Raw genomic sequence first — 21,827 nt, forward strand, 5'->3', positions numbered from 1 at the left:
CGGATATAGCCTAACTAGGCAGTACTCTGAATATTAAGGGTCAGTAAGATATAAAGATTTTTATTTTTTTATTTTAAAGTTTTCTAGTATATGTAATTAGTTTAATTGCCAATCCAACAACAACTGAATTATGTCACCTGGAGTGGCGGTGCCTGGCATGGTTCAGTTTAGTGGTAAGATTGGCAAGTAGATTGGTTTGGCTAACAGCGATGCCCCAGAGCAGTGCGTCATGGGGACAAGCATAGTGAGTTTCTATCCAAACTTCTCAAACGTGACTGAATGAGGAGGAATTGGGCTTTGAGATAGGCATTTTCTTTGCAGTGGGTTGGAACTCACTAATGCTCAATTTTAAGTATTTTGGCTTTAATACCAGTTTGTATTGGCAGTTTTTGTTACTAAACACTGTTAAACTTTTTTGAACTTCTCTTTTTAGAGTTGTCTCGTTATATTGATAGTGCAGTTTAAAGTAGTGGAAAAAGAAAAGGAGGACTTGTGGCACCTTAGAGACTAAACAATTTATTTGAGCATGAGCTTTCGTGAGCTACAGCTCACTTCATCGGATGCATACCGTGGAAACTGCAGTAGACATTATATACACACAGAGGCCATGAAACAATAACTCTTCCCACCCCACTGTCCTGCTGGTGATAGCTTATCTAAAGTGATCATCAAGTTGGGCCATTTCCAGCACAAATCCAGGTTTTCTCACCCTCCGCCCCCCCACACAAACTCACTGTCCTGCTGGTGATAGCCCATCCAAAGTGACCACTCTCTTCACAACGTGTATGATAATCAAGGTGGGTCATTTCCAGCACAAATCCAGGTTCTCTCACTCCCTCACCCCCCTTCAAAAACCACACACACAAACTCACTCTCCTGCTGGTAATAGCTTATCAAAAGATCTACAACCTATCCTGAAGGATGACCCAACACTCTCACAAATCTTGGGAGACAGGCCAGTCCTTGCCTACAGACAGCCCCGCAACCTGAAGCAAATACTCACCAACAAGCACATACCACACAACAGAACCACTAGCCCAGGAACCTATCCTTGCAACAAAGCCCGTTGCCAACTGTGCCCACATATCTATTCAGGGGACACCATCACAGGGCCTAATAACATCAGCCACACTATCAGAGGCTCATTCACCTGCACATCCACCAATATGATATATGCCATCATGTGCCAGCAATGCCCCTCTGCCATGTACATTGGTCAAACTGGACAGTCTCTATGTAAAAGAATAAATGGACACAAATCAGATGTCAAGAATTATAACATTCATAAACCAGTTGGAGAACACTTCAATCTCTCTGGTCACACAATCACCGACATGAAGGTCACTATCTTACAACAAAAAAACTTCAAATCCAGACTCCAGCGAGAAACTGCTGAATTGGAATTCATTTGCAAATTGGATACTATTAATTTAGGCTTAAATAGAGACTGGGAGTGGCTAAGTCATTATGCAAGGTAGCCGATTTCCCCTTGCTTTTTCCTACCCCCCCTCCCCCCCAGACGTTCTGGTTAAACTTGGATTTAAACTTGGAGAGTGGTCAGTTTGGATGAGCTATTGCCAGCAGGAGAGTGAGTTTATGTGTGTGTGTGTGTGTGTGTGTGTGTTCGTTCCCGGGGGGTGTGTGTGTGTGTGTGTGTGTGTGAGAAAGCCTGGACCTGTGCTGGAAATGACCCACCTTGATTACCATGCACACTGTAGGGAGAGTGGTCACTTTGGATGAGCTATTACCAGCAGGAGTTTGAGTTTGTGTGTGTGGTTTTTGGAGAGGGGTGAGGGGGTGAGAGAACCTAGATTTGTGCAGGAAATGGCCCACCTTGATTATCATACACATTGTGAAGAGAGTGGTCACTTTGGATGGGCTATTACCAGCAGGACAGTGAGTTTGTGGGGGGGGGGGCGCGGAGGGTGAGAAAACCTGGATTTGTGCTGGAAATGGCCCAACTTGATGATCACTTTAGATAAGCTATCACCAGCAGGACAGTGGGGTGGGAAGAGGTATTGTTTCATGGCCTCTGTGTGTATATAATGTCTACTGCAGTTTCCACGGTATGCATCCGATGAAGTGAGCTGTAGCTCACGAAAGCTCATGCTCAAATAAATTGGTTAGTCTCTAAGGTGCCACAAGTACTCCTTTTCTTTTTGCAAAGACAGACTAACATGGCTGTTACTCTGAAATCTGTTTAAAGTAGTGGAATTCAATATTGCAACTATATGTTCCCATTGAGATATTATGCCTTATGCCACAGGTGTGTATTTCTTAATCTGCAAATATTCAAGATGAGGGAAAGTTATCTTCATATTAAAGTTAGATACAGATGTGTTCTCTCTTCCTGTTAAATCCCGAAGAAGTACCTTCATGGTGAGAAATGCCTATTGGCTTTATTGAATCCCTTTTGTTTTCTGTGTTAAATTAGGATAAAAGATTAGCCATTGTTAGTCTACCAAAGGGATTAAAAATAAACAGTAGACCTCTGCTAGTACTGGTGGCACCATCCTGTTCTGTCATACAGTAGTTATTTTCTTAGCAGCTTTTGAAACCCAAAGTTCTAACAATATTTTTGCTACTCCGGAAGATTCTTGTGTAGATTAAATTTGATGTATGAGTAGGGTTTTATGTGGTGTGTATTAGCATAACATGAGTGCCTTGTAAACTTTAGTAAACTTTCCTCACAATATCTCTGTGAAGTAGGGGAGTTTTATTGAACTGTTTCTTCCTCTCATTTGCATTTATGGAACAACATAATTGTGAAATAGAAGGCTTGAATAGAATAACTTCTGATACTTCAGAGAATCCCGACAGCCACTTTCCACAATAAGTAGGACAGGTCTGGTGACGAGATCTTAAATTGTTTTTATTTGAGGCAACTACTCAAATATGAATCCTATGAAGTGTTGTGAGATCTACTGTTGAAAAGCATTATATAAGAGCTAGGTGACCTCCTTATTCTCTTAAAATAAATAATGAAAAATCAGAACACTTTTGCCACATCTAATTTGCCTTAGATCAACCTTCAACCTTTTTTCATTGGCAGACCCTGTTGGAAATAGACATAGTCTGTGGACCACAGGTTGAAAACCTCTGCCTTAGACTATGCCCTTTTTATTTTCTTGCAGGCAAGGCAAGCAGGAAGAACCAGAAGTGGAGAGGACCGGATGAGAATATCCGAGCTAACCTTCGGCAGTATGGTTTAGAGAAGTACTATCTTGATGCACTCATTTCTGATGCATCAAAACCTATATGGAGGAAGGGAATGCTTTTTGATGCAATTATTACAGATCGTAAGTTGATTAATGTCCTAAATATTTATGATTCATAACAGCCTAACTGTGGTATCCAAAATATTATATATTGTATGTGCTGGGTTGGCATACAAACCTGAGACTGATATTGGCACAGGGTCATCAAATCTTTGCCTAACCAAAGGATGTGTGCTTGGAGCACACGGGACAACACACAGAGCCAGAATGTAATATTTTTATGTTGAGTGCAGCCTTTCTACACAAGCAGTCTCATTGACTTCCATAGAACTACTTCCATAGAACTATATAAGGTTTTTTTTAGTATGTGTAAGGGCATTGGAACCTGGCTCTTAATTTGTGCAAAACAGAGAAGTTTGCATCTACCATCTTGACATAAGCATGGCCTGCTGAGACCACAAGTCTGCTAATAGAGTGTGCTGGAATCTGTGATTTCCACATTAGAAATGATGAACATCACAGGCAGCATTGTAGAAATTGGGGCTACATTTTCACCACCTCTACATTTAATCTGAGTATGTTAAATACCTAATGAAATATGGACCACTGTATTAAAGCATTGTAACTATATAACATTTTGTTTTTTGTTTCATTAACTTATTTCCACTGAAAGAGTATTTGGTTCCTATTCAGAAATATATCTTCTTGTCTCCTATACCTTTACTGAGTCACACTTCTTTCTGGAGTGACTTTATCTGCATTAGGAGAGGTTTCTGTTCAATTTTTAAGTTGTACTGCATTGCTCTTGGGGCTGGATTTAAACACTATTGAAGTCCATGGAAAGGGTCCGACCGACTTTCATCATGCCCTGAAGTGCTCACTGAAATAATTTCAAACAAACTCCTAGTGCATCTTCTGCATGCTTGACTGCCAGCAATGTTAAAGATATGAAAGGTTCTCTGCTCTTTTAAATCTCTTTATTAGACACCATTTGTCATGAGCAGGAGACCTAAAAGGCAGCACAGTCTACTAGACTAAATGTGGGATGGGGAGTCAGGAACTCCTGACCTCTACTGTGGCTCTGCCCTGACTTGCTGTGTTACTGTGAGCAGATCAGTTAAGACTCTATTCTGTTGCCTTTGTTCCTGGCGAGTGTTACTTTGCTCCAGGAGCAGTCCCATTGATTTCATTGGGACTGCTGGCCAAACTAGGTAATGCACATTGTGAGTAAGGGTGTTAGAATCAAGCCCTTAATCTCTGTGCTTCAGTTTCCACTCTGTAAAATGGAGGTGACACTTCCCTGATGCCATGGTGATAAGAGCATTAGGAAAGCTTACAGAAGTGTTGAAGGTGAATTAATGTTTGTACAGCATTCTTAAAGCTTTGCGGAGATATGTAAAAATAAAGACTTGTGTTGTATTTTTAGGATTTTTTTTAAATGTAGAAAATTACAGCCATTTTGAAGTATTCGTTCAGATTTTCTAGGTGCATTAAGTGGGGGTTGGTTTTTCAGACTTTTGTTGTGGGTTGGCTGCTTACTGAGCACCCTCTTGTGGCCAGGTGTCACTTTGCAGGCACTCTGCCCCTGTTAGCCCCCCTCTTGTGGGTCCATTAAGCCCCTCCTCCCCCCGCAAGTCTCTTTTCTGGCTAACAGCATCTCCACCCGAGACTGGTTTAATAATAGAAAAGCTTCAAAACAATCCTCAGTCCTTAATAACCAAATAGTTCAAACAATTGTCAGAGAGTCCCCAAAATAAAGTTCATAATGATGACACACAAATTCATATTCAGCCCTGGTTCTTCTGCCACACACAAAACTTTGCTCTACCCAAGTCTGTGCTAACCAAATCTGCCAGTCCTGGACCTTTCTGGTTGGAGCTCTGGCCCTGGCTTTCTTTTCTTGTCAGTGTTTCCCCTTATCTTGAGGGAGAAGCCAGTGTATATACTACCCTCCTCCAGAGAGCTGATCCCAATGGACTGAAAGAGAAGGGAGCCCTGCTCCGCTCTATACTACAGGGCTCCTGATCCCAAAGTATTCCAAGTATTTTACAAAGCAATAGATAGTGGTAGTGAAACAGCTACACAGGCGAGCTTAACAGCCATAGCAAGAGCTCAGACATAACCTTGGACATTTATGACCTGTTTCCTTCAGATGGGGAGAGAAGGCTATTGGCCAGGGCACTAGGGATAACCCATATCTTTCTGAAAAATGCAATTGGATTTTTAGGGCCTATGTGGGCATTCAACCAGGGATAAAAAGATGGACATTGGCTACATCCATTGTCCTATACTTAGATGATAGAGTCTTTGGACCAGAGACCACCTTTTTGTTCTGTTTGTCTTGTGCCTAGCACACTGGGGTCCTGGTTCCTAGACACTACCACAGTACAATAACAATCTCTTTTCTAAAGCTCCCTTTCCCAATGCTGCCCTGCAGCATCAGTGTGGCAGAGTCCCATCCCAGGACATACCCCTTCGAGGCACAGAGGGGCCTTGCAGGTATCCTGCCCTCAGTTCCCTCTATGACATATTGCAGGCAAGAATACTTAAAGTAACACTCTGCCCAGGGTTCAATATATTGGCCCAAACCCTTTCTGCGGTTTTCAATTTCACTCACATTCCGGGGCATCTGGTTCCTAGTTTCCCCCCTCCAGTTACTTCTGAACCCCAACCAGGGAGCTCTGTCATTCCCTCATCAGCCCCTGACCTCTCTGGAGAGCCAGGCCGTTTCCTGGGCCTTTTCCAATTCAACTTCCTGTTAGAGGGTCTTCTGGCCTCCTCTAGCCTTAAAAGAATCATTAAACCCCATTACAAGACGAAACAAGGGAAGAGGATTAACAGCGTCATGTGTTGTTGGAATTATAAAGAAGATCTTTTAGCCAACAAAATCATTTAAAAAAAAAAAACCCAAAGCACTTCAGCACCATATTAAATAGTTTTTAAGTGGTTAATGTGCTGTTACACTTGACTATTTAGTGTCCTACTGATAAGAGACCTTTTTGAAATAGCTTTAAAAAAGTGAGCCTTAGGAGCAAGATAAACTTTTAATGGATACACCTTAAAGAAGTTAATTTTATAAACTCTTTGCAACTGCTACCACATGTACACTATTGTAGAATTTCATGACGTTATTTGTGTAAAGGGTGAACTCCTGATCTCGACATTATGTACTTACTCTGTATAGCTCCATATGGCATACGAGAAGCTACTAGACGAACTGGTTCACAAAAAGAAATACTTAAAGCAACGGAAAGAGGGTAGGTAAGCCTTTTTTATTAATTGTAAATATCAGTGTGTTAATAGAAGGCCAGCCACAGTTTTAGAAATTTACTTCATTGCTGTCCTTTAACCAAACAATTTTAAAAAGTACCACCGTCACTACATAGCTTGCAAAAGTGACTGTCAGTGCCCGTCTTCCTAAAATCCTCCTCCTCGGCCATGTAAGTTTTCTAGTTTCTAAGTCCCAAACTCCCTCTCTTACATTTACAAAATAGCTTCACATCGTCATCCCTGTCCTTGAACAGCTCTACTTAATCCCCTGAAGGCTCCAGCGTCCAGTCCAAAATTGCTTACCTTTGTTTTAAACCTCTTCATATACCCTGTCTAGGGCCCTACCAAATTCATGGTCTATTTTGGTCAATTTCATAGTCATGGGATTTTTTAAATTGTAAATTTCATGCTTTCAGCTATTTAAATCTGAAATTTCACGGTGTTATAATTGTAGGGGTCCTGACCCAAAAAGGTGGTGTGGGGGGGGAGGGGAGGAGTCAAAGGTTATTGTAGGGGGGTTGTGGTTCTGTTACCCGTACTTCTGCGCTGCTGCTGGCGGCGATGCTGCCTTCAGAGCTGGGCAGCTGGAGAGCGGCGGCTGCTGGCTGGGAGACCAGCTCTGAAGGCAGAGCTGCCACCAGCAGCAGTGCAAAAGTAAGGGTGGCAATACCATAGCATGCCACCCTTACTTCTGTGCTGCTGCCTGCAGAGCTGGGCCCCCAGTCATCAGTAGCCACTGGCCAGCCGTCCAGCGCTGAAGGCAGCAGCGCAGAAGTAAGGGTGGCATGGTATGGTATTGCCCCCTACTTTTGTGCTGCTGCTGGCAGGGGCGCTGCCTTCAGAGCTGGGCGCCTGGCCAACAGCCGCCGTTCTCAACCACCCAGCTCTGAAGGCAGCGCAGAAGTAAGGGTGGCAATACCGTGACCCCTCTAAAATAACCTTGCGATGCCCCCTGCGACTCCCTTTTGGGTCAGGACCTCCAGTTTGAGAAACGCTGGTCTCCCCTGTGAAATCTGTATAATAGAGGGTAAAAGCACACACAAGACCAGATTTCATGGGGAGAGACGAGATTTCATGGTCCATGACGCTTTTTTCATGGCCATTAATTTGGTAGGGCCCTACCCATGTCTTTTAGTTTTCCTTGCCCCCTCTTTGTGCTCACCTACAATAAGCATTCTCTGTCCTGGCAGACAATCTCGCCATTGTTGGGATGACAGCCTTTTCTGCTGCTTGGCCTTGAGATCTGAAAATAGAAGAAAATCATCTCAAAATGTCTCATTCTCCTTTGATTTTTATAATAACTCTTATGAAAGACACGGTACAAAATAGTTGTATTTCAAAAGTGATTTTAGTTGAGTAGTTTTCTCTTTAAATATTAGGGATGGAATTTGCAAAGCCACTGGGAAAGAGTTTGGATGCAGATTTCTCATTAATTTTAGTGGGACTTGGTCATCTAATACCCATACCTGGCTTTGCAAATCTCAGACACTGTTGTTCAGAAAATAAAATAAAATAAAATTGTGGCTATTACCTGTTCAGTATTTTTTTTTAATATTGTTTAGCACAGAAAATCACATCTCCATTTCCTCGAACTATCATCTGAGTGATATCTTTTTTGACCTGTTAAACTCTGCGGCAGAGTACCTGGTGATGGGAGGAAGATTGGTGTACTGGCTACCGGTTTACAGACCTGAGTACGTACTCTTCTAAGTGCCTTGATATCTAGTGTGTAGTAGATAAAAATTAATACTATAACTTAGCCATAGTTTCTTCCAGAGTGGGATGTTTCTAAAACTTCCTACTGGGGTTTAAGAGGATTCCTATGATTTTCATATATTGAAACTGGATGGGTGCGGGAGAAGAGTTTGGAACAATTTTTGAAAGGAGAGAGAACCATGTGCTGCCAGTTAGAAATCACAACTTTCTTATATTTTTGCAAAAATGCATGCTGTTGATAAAGGAATGGTATGTGACTGGAAAACCAGAATACTGGAATCCAGGTAAATGTCAAAGCTAAATGAACACCCCTTTAAGAGCAGGCAATATTAACTGGGGCTTGACCCTTTTAAAGAGAGAGATTCTGGACAATGAAATTCTCCAGGAGAGTCCAGAGGTCAGCTGACCAAGAAGAATCATGACTGCCAGACTATACAAGAAGCTGCCTGTGGCTCAGTTAGGGGAGAGACAGACTTGCAGGGAACAGGAAATGCTGGCTGTTCAGCTGCATAGGTATGGGTTATGACTGTGGTCGACTGGGAAAGCTTGCCAGGGATCAGGTGGTTCCCTGTGAAGAGAGTGAGCTGGGATGGAGTTTGCCAGAGGGGCTTGGTTAATGAGGCCTTAGAGGGGTTCAAGAGAAGACCAGTCTCTCTTGTCCCTCCACTGCACCACCAGGAGAGGGCGAGCTGACACACCTGCCATGAGAGGGAAAGGACTGTTGAGTCTCAAAGCCTGGAGAAGGCTGAGAAGAGCAGAGAACCCTCTTCCTAATAGGGCAAGGAATCATTTGGCCCTGGGAAGAGGGTATATGACTTAACTGGGTATAGAAGGGCAGTCATGAACCAATGTGGGTGAAAGCTGTAGCCTGTGGAGCAGGAAGGCACTGTAGCCCCAGGAAAGCAAGCCTGCACTAACAAGGCAGAAGGACTATTCAGTCTGGGAGGAGCTAGAGAAATTAGTTTGATTTGGTTTGGCCTTGCGTGATACTTGGAAGGGGAAGTATTGACCACAGGTTAAATGCCACCCCATCCATCTGCCTGGGAAAGACTGGGACAGCTGCTAAAGAGGGGGAAACTGAGACGTGACTAGATGCAAGGAGAAATAAGGACTCAGTTACAGGACATAGGACAGACAATAGTTGGGGAAAAGAAGTATTTTCTTTTCTTTCAGATGGGAACTGAGGGACAGAGATGGGCTTGCCCAGGGTAATACTGGAAGTATGTGGCAGAGCTGGGAATTGAATATTAGTCTCTTAAGTCTCGGTCCAGTGCCTTAGACGGAGTTACACCCTGAGCCTCTGGAGTTACGGCATGTCAGGGAAACTTCTCGTTATGTTGGTAAGAGAACAGAAATTGCATTCTGAATGCCAAGACCCTATATCCTTCATAGCAAGCTGAAACTAAATTTTGTGGAAGACCCTTTGACTTCTGTGACATGCCGTTGCAGCAGACTGGAAATTTTGCACAACTTATTTAAATTAAAAACATTGAGTCTTTTATTGAATTGAACATGAACAAAAATGCTGCCAGTATAATAGGCCGTGTTAAGTAGAATTCATTTTATGCTGTCCCACACTCAGTTTTCAGTTTTTTGTGAGGGCAATATATAATTGTGTCCTGGAAATTTAGTTTGGGAGGGCGGTGGAAGCTGGATGTGTTTGGCAGCTGGATATTTGAGGCTTTTGGAACCCCGGAAGGGTATGGGAAGCAGTTTGGGATTGTGGGCTAAGCACATGAGTTGGATGTTTGTGATAAAATGATCAGCAATGACATGGCTAATTGGAAATATAGACATTTAAACTGTCATCCTTAGGTTGACTAAAATGGATCATATGTATCTCAGAGGTATTCTTTCAGGCTGTCCGCATACTCAAGGAACAATATTGTATTGTTATACATTAGCTCACATTTTAAAAGCCTTCTTTGCAATTAGGAGTGGAAAAGTGGTGTAAGTGTTTTAATATGAGAGCGTAGATTTTAAAGAGCCAATCTGGGGCAAAGGGTGTGTTTTGCAGCCATGGAATACATGGGATCCTGTCTGTTATTCACAGGTGTCAAATATGTAACCTAACATGTCAGCCTGTAAGAGGTGTTCCTCACAGGTATATGGAAGGGGGTAGTATACAGATATGTTTACATATCTTAGGTCAGCACCAATACAGCTTGTACATTGTCAGAAGCTTCTTTCTTCAGACACCCCAGTTCCAGGCTACCACATGTGGTGGGATTGGAAACCACTAACAATTGTCCAAGGTTACACCACAATAGTAAAACCCTGTGGCTTGTCAAGTTGTGACACCTCAACGCTAACTCTGGGCATCAAGTGATTATTACCAATGAGATCATTTTAACACTTGGAAAGACAAAGAATCTAACATCAGACCTCTCTCTAGTTGCTTTGTGATGGTGAAATCACTACAAAAATGTACTTCAAAGGTGAGTTTTGAGGATCTGTATCATGTAGCTTGCATGTCACTCTTTTTGAATGATGGAATAAATATTTTTGTGACTACTTATTAAATAGTTCTTGCAAACTAAAAGGTGCCTTAACCAATGGAAGTTTTTAATTCGTTACTTCAAATGTCTACGGCAGCTTATCTCTGATGGCATTGTGTATGCTTGTGAATTCCTAGATTGCCAAAATGTATGGCTTGTGCTAGTATGCTATTTGCTTAGAATTGTCAAGTCTATTCTGTTTGTCACGGCATCACGTTTCCACCCCGGCCACAGCTGGGCCCGATCCAGCCGTGGCTGGGTCTGGACCGCAGGCTGAGTTAGGGCCCAGGGAGGAGCGCCTCTCCCGCAGCAGGTTAGGGGCCGGGCTAGGTGGAGCTGAGGGAGGGGCACCCCTTCCCTGGCCGCAGCAGATCCTCGGGCGGGTTCTCTGAGCACCTGCGCGGTGCTAAATAGGTTGCTGCATGGCCACACAGCTTACAGGGAACTTGGGTTAGAGCAGGTGACTAGGAGTTATGAATTCTGTGTTCTGTTGTAGCTGTGCCACTGACTTGCCTTGGGCAAATCAACCTCTCACTTCCTCAGTTTCCCCATGTGTAAAATGGTGCTGACTACCTACTGCTGTGAATGTTTTGTTCGTAGTGCAGTGTGAAAATTTCAGATGAAATGCACTATGGAAATGTGAAACCTTAATATATTAACACATTGAGTTTTCAGTTCTAATCCTCTGTGCAGGTTCTTACTTGAACAAAACTTGCTAGCAAATTTGTGGGCCAAAGCGAGAGAAGCTAATGACTAATCTGTTGAGCTGTCAGGTGTTCACTGACGGTGTCTCCCATCCTATTCTTCTGTAACTTATGGTTACCATATGTCCTCTTCTTTTAAATTAAAAACAAAATTGGGTAAAATGGATTTTTGTTAAAGCAATTGCTACTATACTTCATTTGGCAACATTCTGGGATTTACCTAACGGAGTAATCATTACCTGTAGAAAGACCTGTCTGCATTAATCCTAAAAAGACAGGAAGGTGTTTTAGCAGAGTGATAACACCTCTCATTCTGAAAGATAACATTACACTCCAAAGTAGTTTATTGTTTCAGTCTGACATTGAAATCATTGTTGGGCCTGAATTCTTTTAATTCCTTTGCTGTCAGGCTTTTACCCAGTTATGAAGAAAAACTTCTAAAATAAGTGGTGACAGAGTGCCTATCTTTGTAAGTTGTTAAGAATTCTTTGGCCCTCTTCTGTCAGGCATTTCCTATTGTAAGGCGTTACCAAATTTCAAACCGTAGGTGCATTGGGAGAGTTGTTTGAGGTATTGATTTGGAACCTCTAAAATGATGCACACAGAACCAGGTCATTTACTTGATAGGACTTGTGTTGCATCATCTTAATTCTGGTTTTTTTCAAGTAAGAAATTTCAAGATCTTCCTCCTCCTCTACACCTTCCTGCTTTTTCGGATGGTTGTAGTCTATTGTAGGAGATGCTTCGGGTCTGTCTTTAGCTTTCTGTTGTTCAGATTTTGTGGACTGGTTTGTTCACAATCACAAAGTGCTCCACCCTTATAACATTGTGGCTGAAGCTCTGGTGGTGGTTGGTTTGATGTCTGTTTTGGGAAACAGAACTGCAGTTTGGTTGGGTAAGAAATTTAAAACGGGGAACATAAAGATTATCAGAGAGCTTTTGAATGAAGACCTGGTAATAATACTTGTTGCACCCGAGGCATGGCTAAAAGAGTACGGGGCACTTTCAGTTGTTATCGGGGTTTTTGATCACATTATGGGTAGCAAAGACTTCGGCAACTGGGTAACTAAAAGGAAGTGTGGGGGGAAAACAGTAGTAGAGTCTGCTCTTCCAGCTACAGTGTGAGTTGATCTGTGACCCTTTTCTGTGCTTGTGGTCATAAATAATGGTAGCTAGATTAATTTATTAATGATTAAAATGTTAGTTTTGTATCTCTGAGCCAGGGTTAGCCAAGAGTGTCCATCCCTCTCCCTGCCAGTCTCTTTATGTGAAATGTAGTAATATTTGCTGAGGCTACTAAACTCTCTTTCTTAAAAAAGCAAAACCCTCAAAACGGTTGTCTTACTTAAATTATAAACTATTCAGAGCAGAGCCCATCTCCGTTATAAGAAAAGGAGGACTTGTGGCACCTTAGAGACTAACCAATTTATTAGAGCATAAGCTTTCGTGAGCTACAGCTCACTTCCTCAGATGCATATCGTGGAAACTGCGCTCACGAAAGCTTATGCTCTAATAAATTGGTTAGTCTCTAAGGTGCCACAAGTCCTCCTTTTCTTTTTGCGAATACAGACTAACACGGCTGTTACTCTGAAACATCTCCGTTATATATCCGTACCATGCCTGGCACAATGGGGTTCTGATCCAGGACTGGAGCCCCTACACACTACTTCAATACAAATAATGGTAGTGTGTCCTGTCAGGTATATGTGCATAAGTGAGTCTCTGATTTAACATTTGCATTCTGCAAACTAAAAGTTGCATGAGACTTATTACCTTCTGTAATCAGATCTTCTAGGGATCAAAACAATATTTTCCTCCTGTCATGCTGTCGGGAGTGACACTCAACTGTGAGTGCCTCTCTCAGGGCAGACTGTCAGAAAACAAAGCCCAAGCTGGTGATATGTTCTATAATTAGATTTCACCAAATCAGTAACAAATGTGAACGCTGGATCACTATATCAGTCTTACCATAGAGTCACAGACAGTCCCCTTAGTCTCTCCAGTCCATCTTGACACCCAGACAAACTGAACTTTATGATAAAAGATTATTAAAACAAAAATTCATACTACATCAGGTTTCTCCCAGTCCCAAGAGCGCAGTCACTTACCCCTGATTAATTGGTACTCCAGGTCTTACACCAAAGATAATGCTGACAGCCAATTCTATAGTAAACTAACTATAAGTTTATTAGCTAAGAAAAAGAAATGAGAGGTATTGAGAGGTTAAAGTAGGAAACATACATTAACAGGTGAGTCAAAGTTTGTAAGTCTGAAATGATAGCAGAGGTATTAATAAACTGCCAGTTTCCAAATGTCTCTCAGGGTCCCCTGAATAACTCTGGGGATCTGTCATCTTGTTCAGTTATTCCACCCTGTTAGAATCCAAACAGTCCAGGGACACAGGACTGTTCCTTGAATCCATATTTATAGTTTCTTCTCCAGAAAACAATCTGAATAGTGTGTTTACCCTTTGACGATGAGTAGGAAATGCAGATTGAGTCTGTGAATTCCCATTGTTGACCACAATGGCCCTCGCTTTGAAGTTAGCACCGTTCTTCATTTACATTTCCAAGACTCCAATTGTGTTTGAGTAATTTAATTATAGTGATGTATATAGCCTGCCATTACATTATGATATAAATAGATAAGTGAAAAAATACAAGTAAGAGTCCATTAATTTTCATGATATTTTAACACCTGAATACACTCTTACATTAACACACCTTTTGATCTAGGAGAGTGATCACTTTAGATAAGCTATTACCAGCAGGAGAGTGGGGTGGAGGGAAAGAAACCTTTTGAAGTGATAAACACCCATTTTTTCATGATCTGTGTGAACCTATCACATAGGGGTTATGTTTTCCAAAGTAGCAGTTTTTGTCACTCCCTGTGTTGCTATCCAGCCAGGCTAGGACCAACCAACTGGGCATTTGCCTTTGTGTCACCTGCTTCTGACGTTCAGGCCTAGTCTGCCTCACCCAGTCCTGGGCTTGCTTGCTCTGCACCCTGCACTGCTTTGACCAGAGAGCTGCATGCAGCGCAGAAGGGGTGACCTTGTTGGTGACCATTGCTGTCTCTTACACTGGCCTCAGACTGTACTGCTTAAACCGCTGCCTTGCTGCAGCCGCCTCCTGTGAGCAGACTAGCAATAGGGGAAGAGAGAAAGTGGCCTGTTTTCTTTCCCTTGCTTAAGGAGTGGAAGAAACTTTCATTGTTTAAGGAACTAAGGGAGAGACTACTGCCAGCTCCCTCTCCCCTATCCTCAAGTGTTCTGAGTCTGGTTATTTTTCATGCCGTCTGTTGTCCAGAAGGCGTAGAGTGTTGCTTTGGCTGTCCTTTTTAATTTTTTTTTTTTTTTTTTGGATTTATACAATAATAAAACAGGGCACCTATCAAAGACTCAGCATTCCGCCACAAATCACAAGAACAAAAATAAAACTAAATAGTGGCTTACCTGCCAGCAGAACACATCTCCCTTTCCCCACATGCATCAAGCCCATCATCCTCTGGAGCAGCCTGCACAAATAAATGTGCCTTTCGGCTTGCCTTGAAGTTCAACAGATCAGAGCTAGCTTGGGCCAGGAGGAAACTTGTTTCAGAGCTGAGAGCCTCTCAAGGATAATTGTATTGCCAGCCCCCTCTAATAAATCAAGGGGGCTCCTGGTCAAGCACATTTGCTGATTGCAACTGTGGTAGTAGAGCAAGAAGAGAGAGGCAGTCTCATAAAAAGGTCTTGAGTGATTTAGGGTTTTATATAGGTCAAGACCATCCCCTTTTATCCATTAATTGACTGAAGCACAGTTTATTGGGGTGCTACTTCAGGTAGCAGATAGAAATTAAACAAGTTCAGGAGTTCTTGGGCATCATAGTAGTCCCCAACGCAGAAAATGGAGAATAAATGCAGCTCAAGAGGCAAGAAGTTTATTGCTGCTTTGAGCTTTGCTGAAGAGACACACATTCGTACAAGAATTAAGGAGTCTGGAACTTCTGTCATTGACATTCCATTTTCCACTTTCCTCTGAAATCTTGTAGCTGCTTGGTATGTCTACGTGTAAAACACCACAGCAGTTGCAGCTTCGCTGCTGTAGCACCTCACTGTACGCTGTCAGGAAGGCTTCTCCCGTGGTCGTCAAAATAAATCTTCTGTTGATCTGGAGCTGTATACATCAGGCGTTAGGATGGTATAGCTGTCTCTCAGGGGTGTGGATTTTTCACACTCCTCAGAGACATAGCTATACTAATGTAAAGTCCTAGTATAGCCCTAAGAAACTCTAGTTCTATTTTGGTTTGGTTTATTTATGCAGGAGGTGGAACTCCCCTTATTTAAAAAATGCTGCAGTGTTCTGTATTAATGGCCCCCAGTTCTTTACCAGCATTACTGTGAGGGTTAGTGTTTCTGGCTGTTATAGCAGGCTTTCTAATACAGTTGAAAGAAGCAAGACTTGCAACATAGGTCACATTGTTCATAATTTTTCAGCTAGCAATGCAAAACTGTACACGTATATTCTGTCTTGAGTGGCCACATTACTGTAGAATCTGAGCTGTCTCTTAATGTAGTTATCCTTACACCAACCCTGTGAAGTAGGGGTTTGCTATTATCTTCATTTTACAGTTGGGGAAACTGAGGCACAGAGACTAACTGACTTGCTCACGGTCACACAGAAAGTGTATAGATACATAGAAAAAGTATTTTAAAAAAACAAACAAACTTGGGAAGGTACCATCATAGGTGGTAGTTGCATTTTTTGTTTTTGTTTTCCCTAAAATTTATTTGCTTTTCGATACATGTTCAGAAATGCCTCCTTGTCATAGGTAAAATATGGAGTGTCTCCCTTGTGCCTCAAGTACTCCTTGCCCTTCAAGGAATGTGTGTGGGTTAGTTTTTTAAAGTCTGACTCAGCTGCATGGTGAAGATGCCTCATATTCACACTTTCCTTTATTATATATTATAGGCTGTTAAATGAGTCAGACATATCCTCCCCCCCCCCCCCCCCCGTGAATCTCTTTAAACCCTATTTCAGCTTTTAGCATTTTGAAAAATAAGTGGGGGAATGCAATTTTGCAGATGAAGATTCTTGGAAATTAGTCGTCTTCATATGGCTGGTGTAGATGTAGTTTTTCTGCCAGATAGAAGTTACTTAAAATATTGTGGAAGCTTACTCTTTACCCACCAGTACAGAAGTTTTAACTGAATTAATTTTGGTACATTTGGTCAGCCAGCCAGTATTATTGCCCCCTGTCAAAGGGCTATCAGACCAGATTTTCTTCTTTAAGATATCTTGCCCTGTTTGACAAAGGAAGTCCAATATGCTGCAGTCTGTTTATAACACCAGTCTCTGAATCCAAAAGATTTCAATGGCTATTAAAGAGGTTGTGTTGTAATATAGATTGAAGTCCAAGTATAATAGTGTCCCATTGGGGCGCATCAGTAAATACACAACCACCTAAATCAGTTGATTATCATTGGATGTTTGGGAACTACTTATAAAAAGCACAGTTCCTGATTGGCTGGTTGGGGGAATTTTCCCATGATACTTGACATGATGCAGGCATCTACACATAGAAATGTATGGCTGGAAGGGACCTCAAGAGCTCAATTACCCATTTGTAGAGAGCCCTATAGGAACTATTCTTCCTGTTTACAGCTAGTTCATCTGCACCATGTCTTTTATTTGTGTCCCAAAAAGATGGGATATATGCTTATGATTTCTGAAAACATTGTTTCTGGAAACTTAGTATGGCTATAAAATGTGTGGAAGCTTATAGCGTAAGCCAGTTTGAATAGATCTGTATAACTGTTGTGTTTCAGATACACATGTTACAGTTCATAGGTTGACAGCCTTCTGACTGCTTATTTCTTCCAGATACACAGAAGAGATTATACCCCGGCACCCCTGCCTGAAACTTATTAGTAACTGTGAGCAGATGCTTTCCAGCCACACGTCAAGGCGCTTGATAACCATGGAAAAGGTGAAAGAATTTGAGGTAAATTGTTCTTGGTGTGTTGTGCGAAATTGCGGCTGTCAAATATGTGAAAGGTTTGCTCTACTGTTTGAACTGCAAAAGGGAATTTATTGTATTACCACCACCACATTTGGTATTCAGCACTGGATTGTCAATTCTGCTGCCGCTAAGATGTTTTTATGACTGGAATTAGAGGCTTTGAAAAATGCCACATCTTAAAGACAAAAAACAAGCCTGTTGTGTTGCTCACTTAATCTGCAATGATTTAAGGTAGTTTTTTAAAATTTTTGATAAATTTTTCATCCAGGGCAAACTGGTTAATACGGGTGAGGGCAGGATCTTTGAGGGCAAGATATTTTTTCAGACGTGCTGACTGCGTGCATTTCCTATTGACTTCAGTGGGGGTTGAGAGTGCTTATCTCTGAAAATTGGGTTCTAAGTCATTATATATACAGTACAAATGTCTGACATTAGTTCAGTTATGTGGGGGCCTCTTGACAGTGGTATTTAATCTCCAGCTGTCCATGCAGGAAAAGTAATATGTTTTTTTTAAAAATTCTTCCTCAGTCGTCTTCCTTCTGAGAAGGATCAGAGTATGGTATCTGCAGGTCTCCTCATCCTCTCACCTCTTCCCCTCAGCTGCTTAAACTGTTAAAGATGACTAACAAAAAAATCAGTCTGGAAATATACCATTAGGAAAGAGATACTTAGACATGGTAGGAAAGGAGAGGCAAGTTCATAAATAGGACGTTGTTCTTAGCTAAAATATGTAGCAGGTGAGTAGGCGCTTCCAGTATTTTCTTAATTTATCTGTAAAAAGCCGCTATTTTAAACAACGGAGGTGGTTTGAAACAAGTTAGTGCTTCAGCATGATGGTATACAGTAACAACCCAGCAAGCTTCCAGTCTGGATTTCATAATGCAAGTGATGACTTAAATTGTCAAATAGCACTTAGGTAGTGTAACAAATTGTATAATTTGTTCAGAGCAGGTGCTGTTGACTTTGGCGGTAACAAACCATCATTTATAACTTAAAATTTTGACATGTATCTCTTTCCCCTTCCCCCCACGCCAGTTTTATTTTTTATATATTGACAGGTTTGACATTAATAGTATTCTTGGACTACATGTTCTAATTTAAACCACTTCTTCACCCTTCTGTATATAGAAAAGGAGTACTTGTGGCACCTTAGAGACTAACCAATTTATTTGAGCGTAAGCTTTTGTGAGCTACAGCTCACTGAAGTAAATTGGTTAGTCTCTAAGGTGCCACAAGTACTCCTTTTCTTTTTGTGAATACAGACTAACACGGCTGTTACTCTGAAACCTTCTGTATATAGGCTTCAGTCATTTAGCACTTTTGTACATCACTTATTCTTCAGTATGAATCTTGTCAGTTCAGTGGTTAAATACTTAGTTTTGATCACCTGAATTTAGCTGGCAAATTTACTACTTAGTTAAAAATAGCAGGTGCCTCTGCCCAGGGATCCAGAGACCTTTTATATAACTTAAGGGCAATGAAAGGCTATGTCCTGTTTCTACTGAAAAAGCACAGGTCTAAGTAATAAGTAAAGCTGTGTATTGTTTAACTCCTTCCCTCAGCAAATGCATACCTGCTGTTGAGTTTTTTGACATAGGGTATGTTTGGCATCACACCGTTTAGTTCCTTTTACGGGATTTCTTAATCGACATTCTTCCTACTTTTTTTTTCATATCAAACAAATGTTTTGTAGGGACATTATGGTGTCCAATAAAAGCAAAGAAGTGACACGAAAAGAAGTTGTTTGGGAGAACTGGAGGTCTGCCCATTTGTCTTGCTGTTGTGCGAATGAGGGTTTTTTCATATTCCAGCATCGAGTGTACTTTTTCAGGCATTGTTCAGTATAATTTCATTTAATTAGGACCTAATTTTCTAGTGTGTGTGATAGTTCAACCACAGTGCACAGTGTCCATGAATGACGATACATTTTTTTAAAGATAGTAAGTTTTCGATTATACCTTAAGACTATTCTTCAGTGAAGGATATTTTTAGTGAAAGTCACAGACAGGTCATGGGCAGTAAACAAAAATTCACGGCCCATGACCTGTCCCTGACATTTACTAAAAATACTCATGACTAAAACTTGGGGGTGGGCTGCCCGGGGCTCCCACGGGTGCTGGGGGAGGGGTACCTGGAGGTGGCGGGGAGGGGTTTGGCAGGGCCGGCAGGCTCCTTACCTGCCTCCATGCCTTCCCCCACCCAGCAGCAGCAGAGTTTGGGTGTGGGTTGGGGCACGGGAAGGGGTGAGTCGGGCTCTGGGCGGTGCTTACCTAGGAGGCTCTCCGGAAGCAGTGACCTCCCCTTCACTCAGCTCTGTCCTCTGCCTGCGGGCACTGCCTCCGCAGCTCCCACTGGCCGCGGTTCCTGGCCAATGGGAGCTGTGAAACCAGCGCTCTGGGTGGAGGCAGGGTGCAGAGCTGCCTGGCCATGCCTCCACCTAGCAGCTGAGCAAGGGGGATGTCACCACTTCCAGGGAGCCCCCAGGTAAGCGCCACCCAGAGCCTGCCTCATCCCATCCCATGCCCCAACCCCCTGCCCCCTCCCACACCCATACTCTGCTGGTAGTTGCTGGGGGAGGAGGCAGAGTGCGATGGTTGGAGACAGCCCCAGCAGCGGCTGGCGCACCTGGTGCAGGGGCTGCCTGAGCTGCCACTGAGCCAAGCGCCCCGGCCACTGCAGAAGTCACGGAAAGTCATGGAATCCGTGACCTCCGTGACAAACTTGCAGCCTTAATTATACTGCATAATCATCATACTAGCAGTACTAGCAGTAATGAATAGATTGTATATATTTATGTATAGTATAAACACTCTCAAACCCTGACTCCACTAAAGAAATTGACCTGTTGTTGAAAACACTCGTCTGCAATGGGTCCAATTGAACTGGTGCTGAAAATTGGTTGTGTTTATAATTTCAAGAAATTAGTGATCTAAGAGACCAAAGTAGACATGAATCCTGTCCAAAAATATTAATTGACATACACCATAATTTTATCATAAGCAGAAAGACCACAAAACATCCTAGTAATAAACCACTTGAGTTATTTTTATCTTATTAAGGTCAATAGGAATTCCTTTTATAGCTGATAAAGATTTTATTTTTTGTAAATGTGCAGTAATGTACATACTTACGCAGAGCAAATTGGACAAAGTCTATAGAAAAAATGTACTCCAGTATGGCACACGATGGGTGGGAAATTTTAAAAGGAAACATTTTGAGGCTTACTTTGGGCCAAGGTGTCTGTTATTAATTACTTTGCCCCTTCCCCATAATAAATGGGTTATGGCCCTTTTGGGGGCAGGTTAATAATAGCTAGTTAATATCTTATGAATCTGTATGAAATAAAAACCAAGAAGGTGGAAGAACAAGAAGGAAAGGAAGTGGGGGAGAAGTAAAGTTTGAGGGATATGAGGTGAGTATTTGCTACCCTTGGTAAGGACCTAAAAGCATTATTATAAAGGGGGCCCTTTACAGCATGAAAGTGTTTTAGATTCATAGAATATCAGGGTTGGAAGGGACCTCAGGAGGTCATCTAGTCCAATCCCCTGCTCAAAGTAGGACCAGTCCCCAACTAAATTATCCCAGCCAGGGCTTTGTAAAGCCTGACCTTAAAAACCTCGAAGGAAGGAGATTCCACCACCTCCCTAGGTAACGCATTCCAGTGTTTCACCACCCTCCTAGTGAAAAAGATTTTCCTAATATCCAACCTAAACCTCCTCCACTGCCACTTGAGACCATTACTCCTTGTTCTGTCATCTGCTACCACTGAGAAAAGTCTAGATCCATCCTCTTTGGAACCCCCTTTCAGGTAGTTGAAAGCAGCTATCAAATCCCCCCTCATTCTTCTCTTCTGCAGGCTAAACAATCCCAGCTCCCTCAGCCTCTCCTCATAAGTCATGTGCTCCAGCCCCCAATCATTTTTGTTGCCCTTTGCTAGACTCTTCCCAATTTTTCCACAACCTTCTTGCAGTGTGGGGCCCAAAACTGGACACAGTATTCCAGATGAGGCCTCAGCAATGCCGAATAGAGGGGAATGATCACGTCCCTCGATCTGCTGGCAAAGCTCCTACTTATACAGCCCAAAATGCCGTTTGCCTTCTTGGCAACAAGGGCACACTGTTGTCTCCTATCCAGCTTCTCGTCCACTGTAACCCCTAGGTCCTTTTCTGCAGAACTGCTGCCTAGCCGCTCAGTCCCTAGTTTCTTGTAGTTTCTCCCAGGGTTGGGGAGGGATTTGGTTGGATGTGGATACCTCCCATGTCTCAGTGATATTCTTTGTTCAGGGTAAGTGCTATTAGAGCAAGCTTTTTCCACATAGGGGGTATGAGCCTGTCGTCATCCAGGCTGATGAGGAGGCAGAGCTTAGAATTTGGCATGCATGCGGAAGCACCATAGTATGTCTGACGGTGAAGCATATG

The 21,827-nt window shown here is 42.4% G+C and overlaps 1 protein-coding gene across 3 annotated transcripts in view; it reads left to right on the forward strand.

Moving 5' to 3' along the window:
* Window positions 1–21,827, forward strand: part of TRMT11 (tRNA methyltransferase 11 homolog) — a gene marked incomplete at its 5' end in the record, with an annotated part of 62,518 nt that overhangs the window by 26,220 nt on the left and 14,471 nt on the right. For all 3 annotated transcript variants that reach the window (XM_084623682.1, XM_084623683.1, XM_084623684.1), the window contains 4 exons: window positions 3,135–3,299; window positions 6,403–6,475; window positions 8,051–8,182; window positions 17,271–17,391. In XM_084623682.1, the coding sequence (XP_084479808.1) occupies window positions 3,135–3,299; window positions 6,403–6,475; window positions 8,051–8,182; window positions 17,271–17,391 (491 nt within the window). The remainder of the gene's footprint in view (window positions 1–3,134; window positions 3,300–6,402; window positions 6,476–8,050; window positions 8,183–17,270; window positions 17,392–21,827) is intronic.

This window comes from Lepidochelys olivacea (assembly GCF_965140295.1).
Source record: "Lepidochelys olivacea isolate rLepOli2 genome assembly, chromosome: 3".
NCBI classification, from domain to species: Eukaryota; Metazoa; Chordata; order Testudines; family Cheloniidae; genus Lepidochelys; species Lepidochelys olivacea.